This window comes from Salvia hispanica, chromosome 2, assembly GCF_023119035.1.
Source record: "Salvia hispanica cultivar TCC Black 2014 chromosome 2, UniMelb_Shisp_WGS_1.0, whole genome shotgun sequence".
NCBI lineage: Eukaryota > Viridiplantae > Streptophyta > Magnoliopsida > Lamiales > Lamiaceae > Salvia > Salvia hispanica.
Genome location: NC_062966.1, coordinates 22,771,143 through 22,796,783, shown reverse-complemented (window position 1 = coordinate 22,796,783; position 25,641 = coordinate 22,771,143). Strand labels below are relative to the sequence as shown.

At 37.4% G+C, this 25,641-nt stretch overlaps 6 protein-coding genes across 8 annotated transcripts; 5 read left to right on the top strand and 1 right to left on the bottom strand.

The window, feature by feature from the left end:
• The first annotated feature begins 3,224 nt into the window (after positions 1 to 3,224).
• On the top strand, positions 3,225 to 7,742 carry LOC125205719 (NADP-dependent malic enzyme, chloroplastic-like). Its single transcript, XM_048104793.1, has 19 exons — positions 3,225 to 3,358; positions 3,612 to 3,880; positions 4,209 to 4,329; positions 4,434 to 4,508; positions 4,614 to 4,765; positions 4,855 to 4,960; positions 5,082 to 5,147; positions 5,241 to 5,408; positions 5,485 to 5,568; positions 5,688 to 5,786; positions 5,944 to 5,991; positions 6,058 to 6,111; positions 6,194 to 6,292; positions 6,372 to 6,461; positions 6,555 to 6,632; positions 6,737 to 6,811; positions 6,889 to 6,979; positions 7,179 to 7,307; positions 7,402 to 7,742. The coding sequence occupies exons 1-19, from the start codon at positions 3,329 to 3,331 to the stop codon at positions 7,488 to 7,490; spliced, it is 1,923 nt and encodes a 640-aa protein (XP_047960750.1). The 5' UTR covers positions 3,225 to 3,328; the 3' UTR covers positions 7,491 to 7,742.
• A 2,314-nt stretch (positions 7,743 to 10,056) lies between these two features.
• On the top strand, positions 10,057 to 12,898 carry LOC125204701. 2 transcript variants are annotated; one of them, XM_048103413.1, is made up of 3 exons: positions 10,057 to 10,151; positions 11,067 to 11,563; positions 11,859 to 12,898. In XM_048103413.1, exons 2-3 carry the CDS (start codon positions 11,073 to 11,075, stop codon positions 12,754 to 12,756), a joined length of 1,389 nt encoding a protein of 462 aa, XP_047959370.1. In that variant the 5' UTR covers positions 10,057 to 10,151; positions 11,067 to 11,072; the 3' UTR covers positions 12,757 to 12,898. The 2 variants fall into 2 exon arrangements, with proteins under 2 accessions (XP_047959370.1, XP_047959368.1); XM_048103411.1 differs by lacking the exon at positions 10,057 to 10,151 and having other exon boundaries at positions 10,891 to 11,563.
• Positions 12,899 to 14,869: 1,971 nt separating this feature from the next.
• LOC125204364 lies at positions 14,870 to 17,847 on the top strand. Of its 2 annotated transcripts, XM_048103014.1 has the most exons (3): positions 14,870 to 14,908; positions 15,767 to 16,254; positions 16,846 to 17,847. In XM_048103014.1, the coding sequence occupies exons 2-3, from the start codon at positions 15,773 to 15,775 to the stop codon at positions 17,744 to 17,746; spliced, it is 1,383 nt and encodes a 460-aa protein (XP_047958971.1). In that variant the 5' UTR covers positions 14,870 to 14,908; positions 15,767 to 15,772; the 3' UTR covers positions 17,747 to 17,847. The 2 variants fall into 2 exon arrangements, with proteins under 2 accessions (XP_047958971.1, XP_047958970.1); XM_048103013.1 differs by lacking the exon at positions 14,870 to 14,908 and having other exon boundaries at positions 14,931 to 16,254.
• A 3,816-nt stretch (positions 17,848 to 21,663) lies between these two features.
• Positions 21,664 to 22,533, top strand: LOC125206492 (protein MAIN-LIKE 2-like). The gene has a single exon (XM_048105743.1). It carries the CDS (start codon positions 21,664 to 21,666, stop codon positions 22,531 to 22,533), a length of 870 nt encoding a protein of 289 aa, XP_047961700.1.
• Positions 22,534 to 23,099: 566 nt separating this feature from the next.
• Positions 23,100 to 23,716, top strand: LOC125206491. Its single transcript, XM_048105742.1, has 2 exons — positions 23,100 to 23,225; positions 23,312 to 23,716. The coding sequence occupies exons 1-2, from the start codon at positions 23,100 to 23,102 to the stop codon at positions 23,714 to 23,716; spliced, it is 531 nt and encodes a 176-aa protein (XP_047961699.1).
• Positions 23,717 to 24,235: 519 nt separating this feature from the next.
• On the bottom strand, positions 24,236 to 25,564 carry LOC125206489. The gene has a single exon (XM_048105740.1). It carries the CDS (start codon positions 25,562 to 25,564, stop codon positions 24,236 to 24,238), a length of 1,329 nt encoding a protein of 442 aa, XP_047961697.1.
• Between the last annotated feature and the right edge of the window lie 77 nt (positions 25,565 to 25,641).

The following is a 25,641-nucleotide window of genomic DNA, read 5'->3' as shown; positions in this document are numbered from 1 at the left end:
GGCCTTATTTTGAAATATTGAGATGAATTTAGATATTTATAATTTTTAAGAAATAGGATTAAAATGGAAGTTACAAATCTTTATGATTATAAGTTATTGAGAATAATAAATGTAAACATAATATAAAAATAGTGGCATGTTTAATTTTTTTAATATATTTATAACATGAGAATTATTCAACTCAACATAGTAGTATTAATTATTAATATGGCTCCATATACGGCTTTTCATACATGTCCTCTTATAATCATAAAAATTTATAACCTTCATTTTAATCTTATTTCTTAAAAAATATAAATATCAATTCATCCCACTAAAGAAAGTAACGTAAAGGTAATAAAAATGACATTTAAACAAATCAATTAATTTTTAATGTAAATTTAAGGCAGTCAATCATGTTATAATTCCATCAATTTATGATCGTTTCTTCATACTTTTTACCTATAAATACGTATCATTGGTTAGATAAAATTCATTCCTCTTTATCTTTTCTCATTGCATCACGAATTCTCTGCAAAAAGATATTTTTACTTCCAATATGATTATTACTCTTTATCGATAGTAGTACATTCCTCTTTATTATTATTATTATTATTATTATTATTATTATTATTATTATTATTATTATTATTATTATTATTATTATTATTATTATTATATTATTATTATTATTATATTATTATTATTATTATTTATTTACTAACATTGTCTCGGCTTTTATATTTTTGATGTCATTGGTGTTATCATTGACCCTTGCAAGGTTATTATATAATCTAATTTTCGGCTCATTGAGATTAAAATTGTGATTCGCAGTGAGTGTTGATCGTCATTTTGTTTTTATTTTCTACTCCAATTTAACGTTTAAGACATTTGAATATATCAAGCTGATTGATAATGTAGTTGAGGAGACACTATTTGGCATTTTTAAATATTACTCTCAACTATAATATTGTTATTTGTTTTTTTAACATTGTTGCTATTCTATTTTTTTAGATATTATTGGTGCAATTGTTGACCCTAGCAAGATTATTAAACGTGATAATTGCTGATTTACGGTGAGTGTTGACTCTTTTTTTTTTTCAACATTGTTTTGTTTTTGTTGATTCGTCTAGAGTAGTGGCAATATAGTTTGTGTATATTATTTTGCAGAATATCAGAATATTGGTGATGCTTCATGGATAAGTTCTTATTGTTCCTTGGGATGCATTTTTTTGGCATGAAGAACCGTTGGGGAAATCATCTAAAACCAAAAAACCAAAATTCTCGAATTGTTGTATGAGTGGAATATTAAGCTTCCTATGATGTATGCTCCTCATGTTTTCTTTCAAGATTTAATATTCTATAATGATTTTTAATGTTTTTGTTGTTTAAAAAATATTATATTTCATATAGTTGAGTTCACCTCGATGGAAGAGTGGATTGATAATAGGTTGAACACTGGTCAATCACTATATGTGTACAATTACATAGTCAATGAACTCTTTTATGTTGTGTCACTATTTAATTTTTATTTCATAAATATTATATATTTTATAAAGTTGTATTTATTTGGGATCTATAAACCATGTATAATTTTATATTTTCTCATTTCATTTATTTAATTGACTATTTAATTTAAAATTCAATAGGTCGTGCAACGCACGGGGTTGATACTAGTTGCCAGTAATAGTCGACAACTGGCTTTTTTACTGTGTCTGATCTTATAAATTCCGTTTTCAAAATCCCTCATTTATGAGTGAAGTACTAATTTGTGACCAAATATTTATAGTAATAGATCATGACAAACATAATACTCCCTCCGTCCCAGTTTAAGAGTCACTTTTTGTCATAAAAGTCCGTCCCAATTTAAGAGTCACATTTAGAATTTTTCATATTTGGTCATATAATTTTACCCCATTGTTCATCAAAATGTCATTATCTATATTAAAATAAACCAAAATAAAAATAAAAAACCAAAAAGTCAAAAAATGGATTCTCCTTCAACCAACTCACTTCATTTATTACACACTTTGTCATCTCACTTCATTTATTACACACTCCACCATCTCACTTAATTTATTATACACTTCCACTCTTTCTTAAAACCCGAACCATAACAATAAGTGACTCCAAATGTGAGACGGAGGAGTAACCATGTAGATTAATATCCTATATGTCCACTAAATTTTGGTTATTTAGATTTGGATATGGACTAATTTTGGAAGACGAAAAGATGTGATAAGAAATGAAAGATACAATTAATTAATATTATTTCAAAAGGCTGTGAATATGAATATTTCATTATCTTGATAGCAGAGCTGTAGTAATTCTATATAAAAACTTCATTTAAGTTTTGCTGAAGAACGAATTTAAAGGAGAAATCTTAATCTGACAAGATTAATCGGACAAAGTCCAAATTATTCATTATTTTGTTAATTAGAACAAGTCAAGAGTAAGTTGGTTTTATTACGATATGTTCCTACATAATTGGATTGTCTAAAGAGCATTTGATATTGGTCAATTTTACTTATTTTATATCGGAGAAATTGCAAAATTTGATAGGACCATAAAACCATCTCCAACCATTTATGCCAAACTCAAACCCATTTTTCAGTATATGTCACACCAAAAAGTAGTTTTACTTCAACCATTTACACCATTTTTGAGTATTTCTTTAACAAAATTTTGGAGTAAACACCATATTTAGTGTTATTCCATTGAAAAACCCAAAAATGAGTTTGAGTTTGGTGTATGGTTGGAAAAATTATCTACACCAAAAATGAGTTTTGGTGTACGGTTGGAGATGGTCTAAAGACATGACTTTTAGGTATTTGAAGCAGAAATAAATAAAAATATTCGATTTTACCCATAACCAAAATTAATTAATAAAAGAAGTAGATTTTACATTTTACTAAATTATCATATTCACTAATTTGTCAACCTATTTTTCTCTATAAAATTATACAATTTCTTAAAATTCGCAATATGTCAAAATGGTCTTGAATCATGGACGAATGAAGTATCAAAATTTAATATAACTATTATTAATTCTATAAATTATTATAGGTTTGATTTATTATTCATTTGTTTATTTAAAAAAATAGAAAAATAAGCAAATAATATAACATGAATAAGATGAAAGCGATATGTGTTTAAATATTTTATTTTTAAATTTTAATCATTACTTTTTGTATATGAGAGAGAGGGCTATAAATGAAGAGCTGCCTTCCTTCACCAAACTCTTTTTCCTCTTTCCATTCCTTCGCCTCTTTCTCTCTACTCTTTACTTAGCTGTACGCTGCTACAGCCTTCATTTCCAACACATTGCTTCACCAAAATCCCAAACACCATGTTTTCCCTAAACGGAAGCACCTCTCCGGTAAATCATCCACTGAATTCACTCATTTTCCATTTCTACCTTTTGTTTTTTTCTCAATTTCGAGTTTCTCTAGCTCTTCACGTCTCATGATCGTTGCGGTGTTCGTTTTCGCGATTGTATTTGATTTCTGTACAAATTAACATCGAGAGAAGTTTCTGTAAATTTGATTTCTCGCGCCAGCGCCAACGCCTATTTAATTTAATCTACGCGAAATCTAACGATTTGAGAATTTGTTTTGTTTGATCTCGTGCAGAGTATTGCTGTTTACGGCGATTCGAGGAGTTTGATTTGGAGAAGGATCGGAGCTCCGTTGGCGGTGGCGGCTGCGGCGAGCTCGAATCGAAAACCGGGAGATGGTAATGTCGTGTTGATGGAGAGCAATTTGAATGGGATGAGAGGGAATTCTCCCGCGGCTAAGTCGCCGGTGACTGAAAAGGACTTGAAATCCGCCGGTGGTGATGGCGTGGAGGATTTCTACGGTGAGGACCAGCACGTCACGCCGTGGGCTGTCACCGTTGCCAGGTGATGAATCTGTTTATATGTTCTTCATTTCTGTTTTCTCTGTTGCTGTGTGTGTCTGCGTGTTTTGTTTTTAGCGTTTTCAAGAATTTTGGCGTGATTACTGTGATGTTATTGCTAAAATTTGATTTTGATTTTTTAATAATTGTTAGGGTTGAGTAATTCCTAATATAAATGACGTAATTGTATCCGGAAATTCGAAAATATTTAAGTAATAAATCTGTGGCTTGACAGTGCTTTTGATCTTCATACGAAAATGGAAGGGGGAAATGGAATTATATTCCTATTATTCTTCACTGTTGTGATGCCTTCCTCTGTTTTATTGTTACAGTGGATATCCGCTGTTGCGTGATCCCCGCTACAATAAAGGCCTTTCCTTCAATGAGAAAGAGAGAGACGGGCACTTTTTACGCGGTCTACTGCCTCCGGTGGTCATAAGCCAAGATCTCCAGGTTAACATTATAGACTCTCCCCTGTTGTCTGACTAAAGCCTCTTACTACTCTTTTGTTTCCTTATACAACTTCTTCTAACTGTTTGTGCTGTTACGTCGAGAAGGTTAAAAAAATAATGAACAACATTCGCCAATATGACGTACCGTTGCAAAGGTACATGGCCATGATGGATCTTCAGGTGATTAAATATGTGTTTCATGTGATTTAGTCGTTGGTTTCACTGTTGCATCAATATGGCCATTCTCTGACATGCTCGTTCTTCTTTTTCGTTTTCATCGTGTAGGAGAGAAACGAACGACTGTTTTACAAGCTCCTGATTGACTATGTCGAGGAGCTGCTGCCAGTCGTCTATACTCCAACAGTAGGTGAAGCATGCCAAAAATATGGAAGCATTTTCAGGCAGCCTCAGGGTCTTTTCATCAGCCTGAAAGAGAAGTGTGTTACATCCTACTAGCAAAATGGATCAATGTTGCTGGAGTTTCTCTTTCAACAACTTAAAACTGATTATGGATAGTATTTTGCAGGGGAAGGATACTCGAAGTATTGAAAAACTGGCCTGAGGAGAAGATTCAAGTCATTGTCGTGACAGATGGTGAGCGAATTTTGGGATTAGGAGACCTCGGGTGCCAGGTAAACGGATGGTTTCGTATTCCTTACTTCTCATCCTCTATTTAGATTCTCAAATGGTTTCCGTCACAAAAATGAAGCATTTAAAAATCGTCCTTCTTTATGATTCGTGTGATCTCCCCAGGGAATGGGGATACCGGTAGGAAAGCTCTCCTTGTATACAGCTCTCGGTGGTATCTGTCCTTCTGAGGTAAGTAATCTCATGTACTGTGGTGTATTTACTCTTATGCTATTTAAATAGACAGTAAAATTGATTATTGTGTTTTCCTTCCATTTTTCATAGTGCTTGCCCGTGACGATTGATGTGGGCACAAATAATGAGCAGTTGCTGAACGATGAGTTTTATATCGGACTTAGAAGGAAAAGAGCTACAGGCCAGGAGTATGCTGAGCTTATGGATGAGTTCATGTGTGCAGTGAAGCAGATTTACGGAGAGAAAGTCATCATTCAGGTTTGTTTAATTTTGAATATTTTTATCTTCTGAAGTTTGATTCCTTTGACGTTTCTCCCCACAATGAAATGTGCAGTTTGAAGACTTTGCAAATCACAATGCTTTTGATCTCCTTGCTAAGTATGGATCCACACATCTTGTGTTCAATGATGATATTCAGGTAATGAGTCATTTCCTTCCTTCACATTTCATGTGAATATTTTCTTCTTCATATTTTTTACTTGCTTCCCTCCTCATTTTCTTGAGTGTTCGTACATTTGTGTGTTTTGTTCGAATCAGGGTACAGCATCAGTGGTCCTTGCAGGGCTGATGGCAGCACTTAAGTTAGTCGGAGGAACCTTGGCTGATCACTCATTCTTATTCCTTGGAGCTGGAGAGGTAAATTTTTTTTCTGATCTCAGCACTCTTTGTTCTCTTGTTTTGCTTCAAACACGAATAAATGAGTATGTATAATGTGTCTGTTTCTATTATTTGATGCAACGACGCCTTTGTTCTTGGTTTGATTGGAGGCATTGCTTTTCTCCTCATGATGCAGGCTGGTACTGGTATAGCAGATCTCATAGCTCTTCAGATATCAAAACAGGTCAATGAGAGGATATCATTTTTCTCTTGATTGTCGATTTGCTTAATCTCTCTCTCTCTCGCACAGACTGGTGTCCCATTGGAAGAGGCTCGTAGAAAGATTTGGCTCGTGGACTCGAAAGTATAGAACATCTAACTTCTCTTAGCACTTTCTTTGAGTCTTTGATTTCACTGGTCTCATAGCTCGTGGTTTTGTGTCACAGGGGCTGATTGTCCGGTCTCGTATCGGTTCACTTCAACATTTTAAGAGGCCCTGGGCTCATGAACACAAACCTGTCAATAACTTTTTAGATGCTGTGAAGGTACGAAACCCTATGTTGTTGTGAAAAGAAGCGCTCTCTTAGTGCAATATGCGGCTTCTTACCTGCCTGACCATGACAGGCTATTAAACCAACAGTGCTAATAGGATCGTCGGGAGCAGGAAGAACTTTTACGAAGGAAGTGGTTCAGGCCATGGCATCATATAATAAGGTATTTGCAGCCGTTGATATGAATTTAGGATGTCTATCAATGTGGAAACGTGCGGTCACCTTACCCTGATAGCGTGTATCATTGTTGTTTCAGAAACCTGTTATTCTTGCGCTTTCTAACCCGACGTCGCAGTCTGAATGTACTGCTGAGGAAGCTTACACGTGGAGTGAGGTGATTTCCTGCCTGCTTCAAATCTGAATATATGCTTTGCTGTGGTGTTTCAAGTGATTTTTCTTCCTCTCATTGTGTTAATCTTGATTTCTCTGTCGGTTCAGGGCCGAGCCATTTTTGCTAGTGGCAGCCCCTTTGCTCCGGTTGAATACAACAACAAACTCTATGCTTCTGGCCAGGTAGATCTATCTGAACACCCCTCTGTCAAGAACACTCTTTTTTTAGCACCAACTTCATCACTGTTTTATTGGTTCAGTCAAACAATGCCTACATCTTTCCCGGATTTGGTCTCGGTTTGCTAATTTCTGGAGCAATTCGCGTACATGATGACTTGCTTCTGGCTGCATGTAAGTTCCTCACAACTACTTATAGTTGCAAGAATTCCTGCAGAATGACAAACTTCATAGTATCAAACTTCTTCTCTTTCTCATATTTACACGGTTCATACGAGCATCTAGCCCTTTATCGTCCCTATACCATGAAAACCAACTAATTATCATAGAGTCATTTGTAGATTTAATTAACAATATATGGTTCTGGAAACAGCGGAAGCATTAGCAGCACAGGTTAGCCAAGAGAACCTAGAAAAGGGACTCTTATATCCACCATTTGCGAACATTAGAAAGATTTCAGCTCAAATAGCAGCCAAAGTAGCAGCTAAAGCATATGAGCTCGGTAACATCCCTATCCTGGAAGTAAAATGTCTTAATTGAACGAAAATTCTAAGATACGTTTAGCGTCTGATATTTTGTTTTTTATCGCGTTGCAGGGCTGGCCACTCGACTACCTCAACCAAAAAACCTGGTAGAATGTGCAGAAAGCTCTATGTACAGCCCCCGATATCACAACTATCGGTGAACTGATGGAAGAAAGCCCTAAACTGGATGCCATATTCACATCCAACACTATTTTTTATTCATATTATTTCGTGGCCGATTTTTTCTTCTAACAAAGCTCTATTGCTGCCCACTGAATTCAGCAGTGAGTTTCATGAAGACACTAGAACTAGGTGCTTGAACAACTTAACATGTCGAATGCTGAAACTAATATATTATTACAGTTAAGATTAAGATGTGTTTCCTGGATCTAATCTGGGATGCATACCTACTAGTTCCTTCATAGTTTCTTTCGAATTGACTTGCACTTGCACTGGGATATTTGAAGGCTTAGCAAGAATTGCTTGTGCTCTTCTTCCGTCCTGCGTATACAAAAGAAATCACTCCTGCATCCGCGAGCCAAGCATAAAGATCTTTGACTACCGAAGATCAACATTCATTTGAATGATTTCCTTTGTCATATGAATGATTGCAACAAATGCACATGTAATTTCCTCACTCCAATAAATGAGGGATCTGCAGGTAACGGGGGAAAATGATAACGAATGACTCGACAAGTGCCAATTAAAACACATCTTTGCAACTGCAAAAATCCCAAGCTCCTTCATCCAAACATACACTCCTAAAACGAAAATACAATCGAAACAGGATTTAACATTTGGCATCAGAAACTAAATCTCAAACAAAACTAGCTCTTGCACTCAATCTTTAAACATATGCAAAACACACTAACCAAAATCTACCCTATCAAATGAACCAACCTCACATGCCAACAACACAAGTAATCAACATGGGAAATCAAGCAATCCCAAATCAAATAAACTATCTAATATTGGGAAAGATGAAACCTTTGTTCCTCAATCGGAATAGTAGCCCTCCATGGAATCGGGAGATTGAGATACTACTTTGTTAAATTGTTGATATATATACATGGATTTATGATGTGCTGCGTTTGCATGTGAAGGAATTTGAGTTTGTTGTTGATTTGTCGTTTTCTTCATACTGTTACTAGTCCTATTATATTCTTCTAATCATGTTACAAATTTTCATTATATCAATAATATTTTTATTTATTCTATGGCAATTTAAAGGACACGTTTGACTGGCTTTATAAAATAAATGGGTAGATATATTTAAATAATTATTTTATTTCAAAAAGTCATTTTCTGATTTTTCAGAATATCCGTATATGCAACAGCGATTTAAAATTCTTAGCACCAAACATTTTAATAGTAGTTTTAACTAAAATATAAATATAATGAAACTTGAAACGAAAATTATAAAATTTGTTTTGCTTAATAAATCTACAACGAGCAAAACTTATTTAATTAAGTTCCCACTAACATTTTAGTTATTTGCACACAAAACCTAACTAAAGCAAAAGAAGATACGATTAACGATCGTCTCCTTCATCCTTCCAAAATCAGTTTTCTGCAACCTCTCCCCTCTCATCTTATTTTGTGTAAGGTTTTAGGTGGAGTTGAAGCTGCCATGGGGTCGAAAATGCGGTAGGGTCGTCCTATGTCCACAGCTAGGTAAAAAGTTAGTGAAATGTGAGATATTTTAGAATATGGGATTAAATTGGATGGCTTTTTAAGGGTATTTTAGGAGATTATTTTTTTTCTCTTGTAATCTCTTCTTTTTCTTACTCCCTTCATTAATTAAAGCCATTTGGCTCGGCTCAGATTTTAAGAAATATACTAAAAATTAGTTTGAAAAAGTTAGTAAAATGTGAGACATACTTTTATATACTCTATCTGTCCCAATAAATACTACCTCCGTCCACCAAAATTTGTCCCATTTTGACCTGACACTAGTTTTAAGAAATGTAATGGAAAGTGAGTTGAAAAAGTTAGTGGATTGTGTGTCCTACTTTTATATATTAGTTTTAAATGTGAGTAGGAATGAGTTAGTGGAATATATGGTCCACTACCAAAAATGGTAAAAGTGAAATGGGACAAATTTTGGAGGACCGACGGGAAATGGAAAAATGGAACAAATTTTGGTGAATGGAGGTAGTATGAAATATTTGTTTTTTGGCACATGATTTTGTGTAGCAGTTATTATGACATATGAACCCGAATTAACCATTATATAATCTTTCTGCAAACCTTTTGAACTCACTTTACCTTGCATTTGTGCGTAGAAAAAAGTGGACACATATTAAGGGTTAGCTGCGGTTTCGCCACTCAGGCATTTCATCAAACAATACTCGTCCAAGCATTTCTTCAAACACTTCCTGGCTAGAATCTCGGCTTAACAAATCGTTGGATTTAGAGTAATGGACTCTAGCCTAATCAAAAAATTTAGATTCGAATTTATAGCAGTTTTTATGTTTAATTCTTCAATCATCATAAAAATGTTGAAAATATTTTTGAAGGCGGATATGGTCCTAGTAATATCTCAAGATTTGTCGTTTACTAATTACTAGCTTTGTATGAATATATTTATATTATCTTGGATACAGCTCTCCACCATTCAAATTTATACAAACTCCCATCTTTTTATCTAGCTTTGTGTTATCTTATCTTTATCTTATCTTATCTAGCTTCGTATGGTTTGCATTGATCTCATCAATAAAAGCATACTAGTACTTCATCATCTATAAACAGAGTGGATCCATTTCCACAAAGAATCACACAAACAAAATTTAAACCCTTTGCATTTCCACTTTCCAATTTCGGTAATCTTCTCTCCTTTTCCTTCTTTTTATCATTGGATACATTGTCTTTTTTCTTATTTCATCAAAGTTTTTGTTGGGTAGTATTTTTTATTTCTTTTTATCGTTGGATACTATCGCGTTTTTAATTTGTCACCACCCTCCCTCGAACTCTTTAAGGTGAACGTGGTTGGACTTTCTAAGCCCAAATAAGTATACCTCCGTCCCTGAAAGTTTGACACAGTTTACCATTTCGATACGTCCTTGAAAGTTTGACACACTTCACTTTTTACCATATTTTGTAGTGGACCTCATATTTCACTAACTCATTCCTACTCGCATTTTATTATAAAACTAATACCTTAAAAGTAGGACCCACGTCCTACCAACCTTTTCAACTCACTTACCATTACATTTCTTAAAACCCGTGCCGGGTCAAAGTGTGCCAATATTTGGGGGACGGAGATAGTATATTATTGGGCCATAACTTTTTTTTTTGGTTTAGGTCCATATATATATACTCCTAGGACAATTATCCTTTTATTTCCAAATATAGTACTCCCTCCGTCCCCCATTACTTGACACAGTTTGCCATTTTGGTCCGTCCCCCATTACTTGATACACTTCACTTTTTTCATTTTTGATAGTGGACCCCATATTCCACTAACTCATTCCTACTCACATTTATTATAAAACTAATACTTTAAAAGTAGGACCCACATCCCACCAACTTTTTCAACACACTTTCCATTACATTTCTTAAAACCCGTGCCGGGTCAAATCATGTCAAGTAATGGGGGACGGAGGGAGTAAGAAATAGTAAAAAAGGTAAATGTAACATATATTGGTAGATGGACGAAAATGGAAAATTGAGGCGATTATTGGTAGACGGATGAAGTAGTAGCTATTTTGATTATATGTATATATATTTACAAGCAGGTGATCATGGCCTTCAATCTTCCAAGGTTCATCGCCATTAGAACAATTGGTTATCCTGATAGAGGGCATCTTTACTACAACGAAAGGGCAAGAGTAGTAGAGCTTGGGGAGCAGAGTGTGTTCAGCACGCTCGTGAAGATTGAAGTCGAAAGAGCAACAAGCAACGCCAACTACGTTCACCTCCGATTCTGTCATTCCAACAGGTATTGGTCGCAGAGAGTGAACGGAAACGGCATCGTTGCTGAATTAAAGGAGCCCGTGGAAGACACAACGAATCGTTCATGCACGTTATTCGAGGCGGTTCAGGCGCCTGGTAAGCCAGCAGGTGAGTTTTACTTGAATCACGTTCAGACCGGTGGGCGCTTGTTCATAGATCCGCAGTACTGGGGCGTTTTCGTGGTGGTAAACGCCAGTTCGTACAATTTCTTAACTTTTGTGGATTGGAATACATTGGTGAAACTGCCTGGCCACGTGGCTTTCAAAGGCGATAACGACAGGTACTGTTACGTATTCTTGTCATCATCTAATGATATATAATTGTGCGTATTTTGTTGACCAAATAATTCAATTTATGATGTTAGTATAGTACTACCTCCGTCCCCCAAATATGGAAGAATGAATGAGTCAGTGGAATATGGGGTCCACTACCAAAAATGATAAAAAGTGAAGTGTGTCAAATTTTCAGGGACAGACCGAAATGGTAAATTGTGTCAAACTTTCTGGGACGGAGGTAGTAACTTTTTGTATAATAAATTAAAGGTGAGTATCCTAATTTAGATCATTATCTTTCAGATTCCTTAGAGGAGTTTCCTGGAATCGGTTCAACTACCTGCAGTTCTCATCCAACGATCCTAACGAGTTGGCATCGGGCCATCGCGTGTCGTTCATGCCGGACGGACATGTCCGGATAACGTCTGATCACTGGGGGGGCCAGTTCTGGAGGCGCAGTCCTAACTGGATATGGGCCGATGCCAATCAATCTTCTCTCTCCAACCGCGACACTCACTTCTGGCCGATCAAAGTAGACAACAACACCATTGCACTCCGCAATGCGGGCAATGACCAATACTGCTCACGTCTGACCGCCGAAAACAATACCGACATGTTAAATGCGGCCGTCCGCACCATCACCAATGAAGCCAGACTGGTGGTGCAAGAGCTCGTATCCACTAGAAAGATCTACAACGTCGTATATCGGATGGAGGACGCCAGGATATTCGGGGAGATGCCTTATCTGGCAGGCACAACCGTGGTTACTAACTCCAGCGACCAGGAGGCTGCCATGGCTGTTGAGATTACATATCAAGACGAGAAATCTTATACTTTTAGCCGTAGCATGTCTATAACTGCAGGGGTGAGCACCACCTTCAGTGCTGGTGTGCCCTTCATCGGGGAAGGATCGATCACAACCTCTTTCGAGATAAACACCACTCTCCAGTGGGACACCACCACGACTACTACCACATCAATTACGGCTAAGGGCGCTGTTCCCGTGCCTGCGAGGACTACGGCTGTGATTGAGTATGTCGGGACTAGGGGCACTTGCGATATTCCTTATTCTTACACGCAGCAAGACAGGGACTCCACCAATGGCGATGTTTCTTACACTGAGCACGTTGATGGTATTTACAAAGGCATCAGTTTTTACAACTTCAACTTTGCTATCAGATCCACTCAGCGCCTCGCCTGAGCATCCCGTCCCGTTTTTCTCAATCATCAATAACCGTCATCAAGTTTGTTTCTGTTATGTAAGCTAGCTTCATAGCTTAATCATTAAGATTGGGTCAAAGATTGTTGTTTGATTATCAATTTGAGTTGAGTGTTTAGCTTAACTACGCTTTCATCAAACAGTATTCATTGAAGCATTTTATCAAACGGTTTCTGGCTATAATCTCCACATCTCGGGTTAATTATTGATTTGAATACAATCGACTACAGTTTCTCATCTTCAAGCCTAACCTTTGAAGACCTAGCAAGAATTGCTTCCGTCCATGGAATTCCTGCATATACAAAAGAAATCACCCCTGCATCTGATAGGTCCTTGATCTATCGAGCCTGAGCACCACGATTTGAACAAACAATTTGAAGAACAAGATAAACCCTAGTTAAGGTGCTAGGGGGCGATTTCCGCCAGAACCGGGAATGAGAACAAGTAATTAACTTTATTTCTCAATGAATGAAAATATGATAGAATTCTATTATATAGAATTCTAAACCCTAACACAATCTTGCTAATCAAGAAAGATAATTAAAATAAAAGACTACAAAAAGATATGGAAAATAACTAAAGATAACTAACTAAAATAAAAGATACTCTTAACAAATAATTCATGAAAGATATATTGGAGATGATCTTCGGCAATATCTGCTGAATCGAGGACCCTATCAGCATCCCCGAGCATAAAGATCTTTGAGTTGTACGGTTTCCTAACTTTTGTGGTTTGGGGGAGGAGACATATTTATAGGTGAACTTTTGATTGTTGATGAGATTTGGCCTATAAGGATTTTGTGGATCAGAAATTATAAGAGTAATAATTTGGCGTTTAATTCCTGATTGGGTTACGTTGTATGTTCAAAGTGGGCTCACCAAGAAGAATTAACAGATAACAAATGGGCTTCCTCATGAACAAAGAATTAGGCTAGAAAAGAATCTTATAGGCCCAAAATATATTAAAATTTTGGATAGAGCGAACGACACCCTAAACGATAGGCAACAATCGGATTTCTAATAGCATCCTGTCTCGGATTCAGGCCTCAAGTCCCCTCCATATTATCATTTTCCTAATTTTTTGAGCCCGGTCACAACTCCCACAACTTTGCTGACTCCATCCAAGCCTCAACTATTAAATTACACTCTTCGCGACTACAAGCAATTTTCCTTGTAAATATAAAATGTTGAACAATTAGAACACGGAAAATCCATTGTTCAGTCGAAAGTTAAAAATTACAAATCCTAGAAATAAAAAATTACAAATCTTGAAATTAAAAATTACAAGTCCTAATAGATAGCTAGAAATTGTTGGGAAAATATTAAAGAAATATTATATAAATAATTCAATAAAAAATAATAAATGCATCGGGGTCCTGGTCCGGCCGGAACACCCCACAACCCTAGGTCGGGCCGTAAGACCATCTCCAACCATTTACACCAAACTCAAGCTCACCTTTTAGAATATGTCACACCAAATTCAAAATTAATTTATACCATTTTGAGTCTTTGTCTCACAAAATTTTTGCAATAATATTTGGCGTTGCAAAAATGGGATAGAGTTGTTTGGTGTATGGTTGAAGAAAATTTTTACGCCAAGACTTATTTTTGGAGCATGGTTGGAGATGGTCTAAGTGGGCACGTCCCGGGTCACAAGTGGCTGGGTTAAAAAATTTAGATTCGAATTTATTGCAGTTTTTATATTTAATTCAACAAAACGTTGAAAATATTTTTGAATGTATTCAGAATATGGTCCTGGATTTGAAAACGTTTTTTATGCGCTGGATTATTTTTTCAGAATATATATATGGTTCTCGTAAAATCTAAAATTTCCGTATAATATGCGCCCTTCATGGAGTTATCAAGATTTGTCATTTACTAGCTTTGTAGGAATACATTATCTTATCTTTTAATACCTTCAAATTTATACAAACTCACATGTATTTATCTAGCTTTCTACGGTTTGCATTTGATCTTATCTTTGGATACAACTTTCCACCAATCAAATTTTTATAAACTGATATTAATAAAAGCATACTAATTACTTCATCATCTATAAATAGAGTGGATGCATTTCCACAAAGAATCACACAAACAAGATTGAAGCCTTTTGCATTTCCACTTTTCAATTTCAGTAATCTTCTCTCCTAATCCTTTTTTTTTATCGTTGGGTACATAGTCTCTTTTCTTTTTTCATCAAAGTTTGTTGGGCTTTACAGACGATTTTTTTTCCGTAAATAAACTCCTAATAAAATCGTTATGGAAGAATAGCCCTTGGAATTGTTGTTATATTTTTTCTTTAGTTAAGTTATTAGTTTTTTGAGTCATGTTGCTTTCAAATTGGTGTGAAGTTTGTAAATTTGTTAGCTAATAGTCTATCCCCTCATAATCTTAATTTTTTTTATATGTTTACTGACTTAATTTAAGACGCTGGTTAAAAATTTACTCTTCTTTATACTAATCGCTTGTTTTTCATTTGTCACCACCCTCCTTCAAATTCTTTAAGGTGAACGAGGTTGGACTTTCTAAGCCCAAATCCTTTTATTTCAGCTTAGATATATTATTGGGCTAGTTAAAGTTTCAACTCATAGTTAGTAACTTACTCTAATACCATGATAGAAATCCATAGAGTTTTATCTTAAAATTAATTGGTGTAGAAGGAGTTGTGTATCAAACTTGTTTGTTGTTCATTTCCCAAAGAGTTATATACCGAATTTCCCGTTTAAAAGTGACAAAAAACGTCCATCATAAATATTAGTACTCCATTTGTCCACGAATAATAGGCTCAATTTGAGTGGGCATAAGTTTTAAGAAATGTAATGAAAAATGAATAGAAAAAATAGTGGAACATGGTGTCCATTGCCAAAATTAGTAGAAAAAAGTAAATGGGACCTATATTGGTGGCTGGACGAAAATGGAAAATTGAGACGATTATCGGTTGATGGAGGAAGTAGTAGCTATTTTGATTAAATGTATATATTTTTACAAGCAGGTGATCATGGCCTTCCATCTTCCAGACTTCATCACCATTAGAACAACTAGATTTCCTGATAGAGGGCTTTTATACTACAACGAAGGAGGACGTACAGTAACTCTCGGGGAACAGAGTGCGTTCAGCACGCTCGTGAAGATTGAAGTCGAAAGAGCAACAAGCAACGCTAACCAAGTTCACCTCCGATTCAGTAATTCCAACAGGTATTGGTCGAAGAGCGCAAACAGCAACGTCATCGTTGCTGAGTTGAAGCAACCCGTGGAAGACACAACGGATCCTTCATGCACGTTGTTTCAGGCGGTTCGGCCTGGTCAGGAGGCGGATGTGTTTAACTTGACTCACGTTCAGACCGGTCAGCGTCTATACTTAAATTCGGCGAACTGGGGCCTTGTTGTGCAGAGCTGGGGCCAGGATAACCTACGTTTTGTGGATTGGAGTACGTTGGTGAAACTGCCTGCCCACGTGGCTTTCAAAGGCGATAACGACAGGTACTGTTACTTATTCTTGTCATCATCTAATGATACACAGCGGAAATGATCTCTATAGAATTTGTGAGTATTTGTTGACAAAAGAATTCAATCTTTTACATTTCCAACTTTTTTTTTTCACGTTATGTACTCCTTTCGTCTGCCATTTATAGTCCCAGTTTGACTCAGCATGGGTTTTAAGAAATTGTTTTGTGAGAAGAATGGGAAAATGAGTTAGTGGAATGTGGGCTCTACTTTTACATATCGATTTTATAATAGAACGTGAGTGTAATGATTTAGTTGAATAAATGGTCCATTTACCTAAAATGGAAAAAAGCAGACGCATTCAGAAATGGCAAAATGGGACTTTAAATCGCGGAATGTGGGAGTCTTACTTTTATCTGCATTAAATAATTAATAGTCGAATATTTCAATATACTCCCTTTTGTCCTCTATTTAAAGATCTGGTTTGTCATATTTGGATGTCCACGACTTAAATATCCACTTACTTTTTTCCACTTTTTTAGACAATTTCTTAAAAGCTGTACCGAGTCAAAATGACTCTTTAAACGGTGGACAGAGTTGGTACTAATTTAGAGCATATATGTTCAGCTTCCTTAGAGGAGTGTCCCAGGATGGGTACAACTACCTGCAGTTCTCATCCGTCGATCCAAACGAGTTGGCATCCGGCCACCGGGTGTCGTTCATACCGGACGGACACGTCCGGATAACGTCCGATCACTGGGGGGGCCAGTTCTGGAGGCGCAGTCCGAACTGGATATGGGCCGATGCCAATCAGTCTTCCATCGACAACCCCGACACACACTTCTGGCTGATCAGAATCGACGGCGACACCATTGCATTCCGCAACGCGGGCAACGGCAATTTCTGCTCCCGCCGGACCACCGAAGGGAAGACCAGCATGCTAAATGCAGCCTTCAGCACCATCGTCAACGAAGCAAGACTGGTGGTGCAAGAGCTCGTGTCCCGGAGACACATCACCAACGTGAGATATCGGATGGAGGACGCCAGGATATTCGGGGAGATGCCTTATCTGGGAGGCACATCCATGCTCACTAACACAACCGACGAGGAGTCCGATATGGCTGTTGAGGTTACGTATCAAGACGAGAAATCTTATACGTTTAGCCGAAGCATGTCTATAACTGCAGGGGTGAGCACCACCTTCCAGACTGGCGTGCCCTTCATCGTGGAAGGAAAGATCACAGCCTCTTTCGAGATAAACACGACTCTCCAGTGGGACACCGCCACAACTACTACCACATCACTTACTGCTTCGGGCTCTGTTCCCGTACCTGCAAGGTCTATTGCTACTATCGAATATGTCGGGACTAGGGGCACTTGCGATATTCCTTATTCTTACACGCAGCAAGACTGGAGCTCCACCAGTGGCCTTCCTGCTTACACTGAGCAGGTTGATGGTACTTACAGAGGCGTCAGTTGTTACAACTTCAACTTTGTTGTCAGATCCACTCGGAGCCTCATTGCCTGAGCCGTTTTTCCCAATCATCAAAAACCGTCATCAAGTTAATTTCTGTTATGTATCAGCACTATTTAATCAATAATATTGGGTCAAAGTTTGTTGTTTGATTATCAATTTGATTCCATAGAGATGTTGAGTCTTTCATCAAACACTATTCATTAAAGCATTTTATCAAACGGTTTCTGGCTAATCTCTGCATCTCGCGTTAACCAATCGTGGGATTTAAAGTTATGCAGGAGTTTAGTCGAATCAATTTTATTTAACTTTGAATACAGCTTTCCACCGATCAATTTTAGACATCTATTTGCATTTCACAACTGCAATAACCTCTGCCTTTGGTGTTGCTCTGCGGCCTGCGTTTGAACCCACGTGCCACGGTTGCGACGATGGATTCTCATCCTTACTGCTTCGTGTATCAATGAAATTCTGTGCCCTTTACATTTAGTGTCAGAAACTGTTTGATTAAATGCTTGAAATGAATAGTGTTTGGTGAAATGTTTAAAGGATATCTACTTAGAAAAAGAAATCTAGCTGGAAGTAAAATAAAATCTAAGTGGAAATTAATAAAGGGATATTGGTCAAATTTTGATATTTCCCACGAAATTTAAACTTGGTCTAAAATATCATCAACTTTACATTTTGTTTGTTATTAATAAAATGTATATAAAGGTGGCGAATTATGAAGATACACAATAGGTTCTTGATTTAAATCGAAAGAAGCAACTATTTTTTCAAATAAAATGAAGACACACTATAGATTCTCTGTATGACTAAGAGAATGATAAATAGATTCCTATAATCCACCATGTTTTCTCTAAACGGAAGCACCTCTCCGATAAATCATCTACTGTATTTACTCATTTTCCATTTATACCTTTTCTCCATTTCGAGTTTCTCTAGCTCTTCACGTTTCATGATCATTGTGGTGTTGGTTTTCGGGATCGTATTCCCTTCTACTCCAGATTGTAAAAGTTAACAGCTCTCTTAGCCTCGAGAGGAATTTCTGTAAATTTGATTTCCTTCACCAGTTGTTATAACTTCCGCTTTGTTATCAAAACCACTCAGCGCCTTGCCTGAGCATCACGTGCCGTTTCCCCCAATCATCAAGTTTATTTCTGTTATGTAAGCTAGATTCATAGCTAAACTTCTGAAAAGTAATCAGACTACTACGCTTTCATCAAACACTATTCATTGAAGCATTTTATCAAACGGTTTCCGGCTATAATCTCCGCATCTCGGGTTAACCAATCGCTGGATTTAAAGTTATGAAGGAGTTTAGTCGAATCAATTTTATTTAACTTTGAATACAGCTTTCCACCGATCAATTTTACACAAACAGAGACATCTATTTGCATTTCACAACTGCATCAATCTCAATCGAGGGAGAGGTCGATGGAGAGAGGGAGTTTATGTGTAGGGCCTGCTTTTATTTGTTTTGTTGGGCCAAAGGATATAATTTTGTTGGTGGGCCTTGAGACTAATTTAATTGGGCTAAGCTTAATGGTCATGCTAGTATGTGAAGATTTAGTACTTGGGCCAAGAGAATTAGTGGACTTCAATATTTATGTTGTTAATTAATTAGCTCTGGCCCAGATCGAATTAATTACTCCACAAATATAAGTAATGGACGGAATAAATTGAAGATGTAGGCGAAATAATTAGTTCCGACCCGATTAATCCGATTAGAAATTTATATAATCTCCTAATTTTTTTAGTGATTAATGTACCGAGTTAATCAAATATCCTGATTTAATTAATGATCCGAGACTTCAAAAATTTCTAGAGAATAGGAGAAAGAATAAAATGATCATGTATTTAGGTTGGATTCATGTTTACGTTTATTTTGACTTATTAAAGTATTAGTATTTTATTTGTAACGGGGACGTCGTCGCACGTCAATGAAACTCCAATTAAGGATTTTCCGATCAAGACTTAAGGTTTCGAGGTGGGTATTTCTTTCTAAAATGTGAACTTGCCTTTTTTAGCGTGATTATGTCAAAATTATGTTATTTTTGTTTTCATCATGCCGTATTTTGTTTTATGGATACCTATCTGCTTGGCTATCCCAATTATGCTTAATCGAATATGGTCCCAGTAGGGCTGCAAACCCTACTCGGACTAGAGTATACATATGGGGATCATGAGTTGACTTTCGAGTTGACAAGTCCATGGACCGTCGTAGGATGTGGCCACATTCTCGGTTTACGAACAAAATAATTTAGTGACCCGGGCCTTTTTAAGTTAAACCATGTGATCACTCAACTGTGACTACTGACAAAACTCTTTCAAGAAAATTATATTTTCGGCAATGTGCCCACTGTGTATATCAAGTACTCAACCCTGCATGTCTTTTCTAAACGTGCAGGTTGAGCGTGGACGAGAGGTGGCGGTGTTTAGCTGAGGCAACAAATTAGTTAGCTAAAGAATGTCCAATAAATTTTGTATTCATACATAATTTATTGTCTTGAACTCTTCTACTGCATATGTGCCGTCCGTACATAATTTATTGTCTCCATATTTTGCCTAGCACAAGTGGCCGAGTTCAATAATTTAGATTCATATTTATTGAAGTTTTTATATTTAATTCATAAAAACGTTGAAAATATTTTTGAACGTGTGTAGAATATATGGTCCTGATTTGAAAACGTGTTTTATGCGCTGGATTATTTTTGGAAGGCTTATCAAGATTTCCGTAGAATATGCGCCTTTCATTGAGTTATCAAGATTTGTCGTTTACTAGCTATGTAGGAATACGTTTATCTTATCTTTTCACCCTTTAAATTTATACAAACTCACATGTATTTTATACAAATTTACTCCTGACTCATTATATTACTCCCTCCGTCTCATAGAAATAGGTCATTTGGAATTAACATGAGTTTTAATGTATAATGGGTAAAGTAAGAGATAATGAGAAAAAGTAGTTGAAATGGTATAGTGAAAGGTGAGGCCCATAAATTATAAAGTAAAAGAGAGGGTTATTTCTATTTTTATTAATGCATGTTAGTAGAATTCCATTTTAACGAAGGGCTTTAGTTTTATTCCAACTTAGGGAGTGACGCATAATCATTATGCGTCTTCAAAAGTAAAACGCACAACGGTGATACGTCTTTAATGGATGACGCATAAGTCTTATGCGTCGTCGATAAAAAACGCACAAAAAAATTGCGTTTTAGAATGACGCACAACACTGATGCGTCTTTAGTAAGTGACGCATAACCCATATGCGTCTTTCTTTAGTGACGCATATAGCTTATGCGTCTTTTGTTAGTGACGCATAAAGCTTATGCGTCTTTCAGTCGAATTTTTACCAGCAGCAGAACGCAGACAGCAGAATCGCGAAAACAAATTGAAGAAGCAGGCGATTTTCCATCTTTTCCGGCGCGATTTCCATCTTTTCTCGACGAATTTCAAACATATTTCGGTAATTGCTCTTCAATTTGGCTACATTTATTCTTTATTGCTTAATTTCTGTATGTTTTCCCTAATTTAACAAAGTTAGGGTTTAGGATGAAATTGATGAAATTTCGGACGATTTTTGTTGTTTTGTTGCCTATTTGTGTGTTTCACATGTATATAATTAGTAAGTGATTCAATTTTTGATGAAGTTGGATTGTTGAAGTTGAATTTTTTGATTAACTTGAATTGAAGTGTGTTTTTCAGTTGTAGTTGCAATTTAAGTTGGATTGTTGAGTTTTTGTGATTAAAATTGAATGTTGATTAAAATTGAATGCTGATTAAGTTGGGTGATTATTTTTGGTGATTATTTTGAAGCTGGAATGTTGGAATGTTGATTAAGTTGGAATGTTGGAATGTTGGAATTTTTTGGAATGTTGGAATGTTGATTAAGTTGGGTGATTATTTGGGTTTAGAGCTTATGATTAAGTTGGAATGTTGATTCAATTTGGTTGATTATTTTGAAGCAGATGGCATCTTCAAGTTCTGAAGAACAGTTATGTTATGGACCTGAGGATCCATCATTATTATTTCATCAAAACGAACACATTTCAGCCTCATTGTTGGCGAATGGCACATCAAATGTGTTTAGAGTTCGTCGGACGGAAAGTAAGGTCTGGATAGTGCAAATGCATCCAACTGTGAAGGATTTGCTTGATGTATGGGGTTTCAAAGGCTTGTTGGAATGTGGAAGGCCGATGAGGGTAGACAACGAGCTTATCACTGCCTTGATCGAGCGCTGGAGGCCTGAGACACACTGTTTCCACCTACCAGTTGGAGAGGTTACTGTAACCTTACAGGATGTGCAAACCCTGTGGGGCTTGAGAGCAGACGGTCGTGTTTTCACTGGCCGTGACTACCCTATCGGATATGAAGATTGGCCCAGCAAGTGTCGAGATATGTTAGGATGGATACCTGACGTAGAAAATGAAACGAAGCAGGGCGGTTTGTTAATGACATCTCTTATCCACCAAACGACGATACCTTTGGGAGATGGGCTGTATGATTATGTATACATGCAAAGGGCACGTATTCATGCGCTGATCTTGTTAGGAGGTCTTGTTATACCGGACACCACAGGGTGCAAGGTCCCCTTTATGTGGTTGAATGCCTTTGACGATCCCTTTGACGTGTCTAGTATCAGTATCAGCTGGGGTAGCGCTGCCTTAGCATTTCTGTATCATTATTTATGCGAGGCATCTGTAGGCAGACAGAGAAGAGATGTGGGTGGACCCATGGTTCTTTTGCAGCTATGGGCATGGGAAAGAATGCCCACATTGAGGCCATCCTTTTTGATATCGCCTATGCACACGCCGTATACCCCGTCTGGAGCCAAGTAATGTATTTTTTACATTAACTCACTTAACTATGTTTCTTTGGCAACTTTTGACATAAATTTTTTGTATAGGTGGCACGGAGTTACTGAAATTGGAAATGCTCCCCGATATTCAGTAGCTCATTATCGTGATCAGTTATCACTGATTCGTCCCGGCCAGGTGAAATTTATTTTTGTTGTGTTTGTTAATGAATTTACTATTTTCTAAACTATGAAATTAATTTTGATATTTATATTATTTTTTTGTAGTTTCTGTGGACACCGTATACAGATTGTATCCTGCCTGATTACTGCATTGATTCGACTGCATCCTTCTTGTGCGACACTTACTTGGTGTGTTGGTCATTTGTCGAGGCACACGAGGCTGGACGAGTTTGCCGACAATTTAACCGCTACCAAGGTATTCCTGAGTATCGTGATAGGATGCTAGATAAAGCGGGACATTTGTGTAAAAGTCACCGCCGTGGGAGGAAGGGCGCTGATTGGGCAAAGATACATAAATTCTACATTGATGAATGGGATTTGAGACACGACAGGTCCCAATCAACTTTTCACCATGCAACGGCGTCCATGGAAGGTTCTTGTCATCCGGGCTATATGGCTTGGTACAATAGGATCACAGTGTCGTACCTAGTTCAACCTGGGACGCAGTCAACAGTTGGGATGAACGAGTCAGCCTCTTCGTTGAAATTGGCGGTATGTTATGTTTTTGTATATAAAAATGAATTTAGTATGATGTTTGTATACATTGATTGATATGATTATATATTTGTATTATCTAGGTTGAGGCCCTTCAGGGGATATGGCATTTGACCTCTGAACATGACAACGACCCTCGGTTACGGCAGATCCGAGAAATAGCTGTTGAGGCCCTTCGTGCGACGAACCATACTGATGTGATGGAGTATCCAGCTTCGCAACGGCGAAATGTGGCCATGCCGCCACGCCCACCAACTTCTCTTCGTCATGGATTGCCGGGTGTTCGGACGGGTGGACACGGGTGGACACGACAACATAGGTTGTCGCAGCCGCAGCAGCCGCAGCCCGAGTATACGGTACCATCGCCACTGCATCCAGAATACGATCCCCCAGAAGGCTATGCACAATGTATTGAGTGGATTTTCAACAAGGAAGAACAAAGGGAAAGCTGCAACAAAATACACTCCTTCGGGGAAATAGGTTTTTGATATGAGTTGGTTTCATATGTATCTTTCAGTTGAACTTATATGTTTTAATGGTCTTTGGTGGAATTTTGTTTATAAATATGTTGGTATTTGTTTATTTTTAAACAGGCTTTGGTCACATAATTAAGGTAAATTCTTGCAAATTTTTTTAAAAATTGACAATACAAAGTATCGATTGTCAAACACTCATTCCACCTGCTTGAAAAAAATGACAACAGAATTCATCTGACATAATAACTGACAACTAAAGTCAATATAAATCATAATAATTGTCAACAACATCTACCACAAAATGTTGATAAACAAACATAGTAAATGTCAAATAAGATCCATCACATATGCCCAAAAACAAACATAGTAAATGTCATATAAGATCCATCACATATGCTCAAAAACAAACATCAACAATATTCAGCCTCGACGTCATGCCCTCTCTTGTCTGCCGTTCCTGCAAATCAACAAAAATTGTCAATAAAAAACCTAACAGCTCTCAAATACACAAATCAAATATATACCATGAAATTACTGAACAGCACCGTCTGTGCAATTTCTTCGGTCATGCCCCTCTTTCCCGCAATTTCTGCAACGGCGGGGAGCCCTCGGTTCATCTTCCTCGCGGACATCCATTTGATTACGTATCCTCCTTCTTCTAATTCGGCCACGCCTTCTAGGAATCAACTGCTGGGGGGTGATGCACAATTTCCATGGAGGTTCAACCCAATAATCTTCGTGTCTTGGTGCATCAAATGAATTTTCACCATAGTACTGTGATCTCCATGTACTTAGGTAGTAGGACTTATCTATAAGGTCAATCATGACGTGACCTCTGTCTCTAGCAACTGCACAACCATGTGAACAAGGAATTCTCCACGTCTGCCACTTACCACAACTACACGTCGACTCCAGATACCTGACTTTTTGTACATTGTTGCCCTTTGACACTCCATTTTCTATTCTTCCTCGAGTTCGGACATGATACTTCCCTGTATCTCGGTCAACTACAATAATGTAATGTTTTCGCCCCTTTGAGTCATTCCTAGCAAGCATGTCCCTCGCCCACGGGGTTAACTCACCTTCAGTGTGTTCAATTGTTGTCTTCTTCTGCACCCACCATTTCACCGTCCTCCAAAATGTCAAATCAACCAAAGCTCTAATTGGCAACTCTCTAACACCCCGCAACACGTTGTTGTAGCACTCCGACATGTTTGTTGTGGCCACCCCCCATCGAAGTGTGTCATCGTAGCATAGTGACCAACATTCTTTTGTAATCCTATCAAGCATTCGCATCGCACCACGGCTGACATCAGATAGTGCTCGACTTCTTCTGTCAAATTTACGTACCTGAGTACTGACCCCCAACTTCCAGATCATGGCCTTCAAACTGGGGCCCTTGTGCTTCTTCAACACATTTGCCCTCACATGGACCAAACAAAATTTGTGGTGTATCTGCGGGGCTCTTGTCATGATTACAGACTCCATTGCTTTGAAGATTCCTTTATGCCTATCTGATATAATGCACACCTCCCTCTCGTATTTCACCACATGAGTTCTTACATGATCCAAAAACCACGACCAACTGTCATTGGTTTCTTCATCCACCACAGCATATGCAATAGGCAAGCATGTCTTGTTAGCATCAAAACCACAAGCAACAAGCAACTTACCTTTAAATCTTCCTCGGAGGTGAGTCCCGTCTATTGTTAACACCGGTGCAGCCTTCTGGAAAGCATGTATTGCAGGCCCAAATGCCCAGAAAACATAGTTGAACACATTTGTACGTCTCTGACTCAACAGCTCATTGTGCTTCCACTCAACAATTGTGCCCGGATTCTGTGACTGGAGTTCAAACATGTAGCTTGGCAACTGCCTAAATGATTCCTCCCATCCACCATATACAAACTCTATAGCCTTTCTCTTTGCATACCATG

Bases quoted from the DNA above. Each gene is read 5' to 3' on its own strand.
- LOC125205719 (XM_048104793.1), top strand. From the start codon at position 3,329: ATGTTTTCCCTAAACGGAAGCACCTCTCCG. The intron at 3,359-3,611 runs GTAAATCATCCA...GATCTCGTGCAG, and splicing joins TAAACGGAAGCACCTCTCCG to AGTATTGCTGTTTACGGCGA. The intron at 6,112-6,193 runs GTATAGAACATC...TTTGTGTCACAG, and splicing joins TTTGGCTCGTGGACTCGAAA to GGGCTGATTGTCCGGTCTCG.
- LOC125204701 (XM_048103413.1), top strand. From the start codon at position 11,073: ATGGCCTTCAATCTTCCAAGGTTCATCGCCATTAGAACAATTGGTTAT. The intron at 11,564-11,858 runs GTACTGTTACGT...ATTATCTTTCAG, and splicing joins TTCAAAGGCGATAACGACAG to ATTCCTTAGAGGAGTTTCCT.
- LOC125204364 (XM_048103013.1), top strand. From the start codon at position 15,716: ATGGAGGAAGTAGTAGCTATTTTGATTAAATGTATATATTTTTACAAG. The intron at 16,255-16,845 runs GTACTGTTACTT...ATATATGTTCAG, and splicing joins TTCAAAGGCGATAACGACAG to CTTCCTTAGAGGAGTGTCCC.
- LOC125206492 (XM_048105743.1), top strand. From the start codon at position 21,664: ATGGCATCTTCAAGTTCTGAAGAACAGTTATGTTATGGACCTGAGGAT.
- LOC125206491 (XM_048105742.1), top strand. From the start codon at position 23,100: ATGGAAGGTTCTTGTCATCCGGGCTATATGGCTTGGTACAATAGGATC. The intron at 23,226-23,311 runs GTATGTTATGTT...TGTATTATCTAG, and splicing joins CCTCTTCGTTGAAATTGGCG to GTTGAGGCCCTTCAGGGGAT.
- LOC125206489 (XM_048105740.1), bottom strand. From the start codon at position 25,564: ATGTTTGAACTCCAGTCACAGAATCCGGGCACAATTGTTGAGTGGAAG.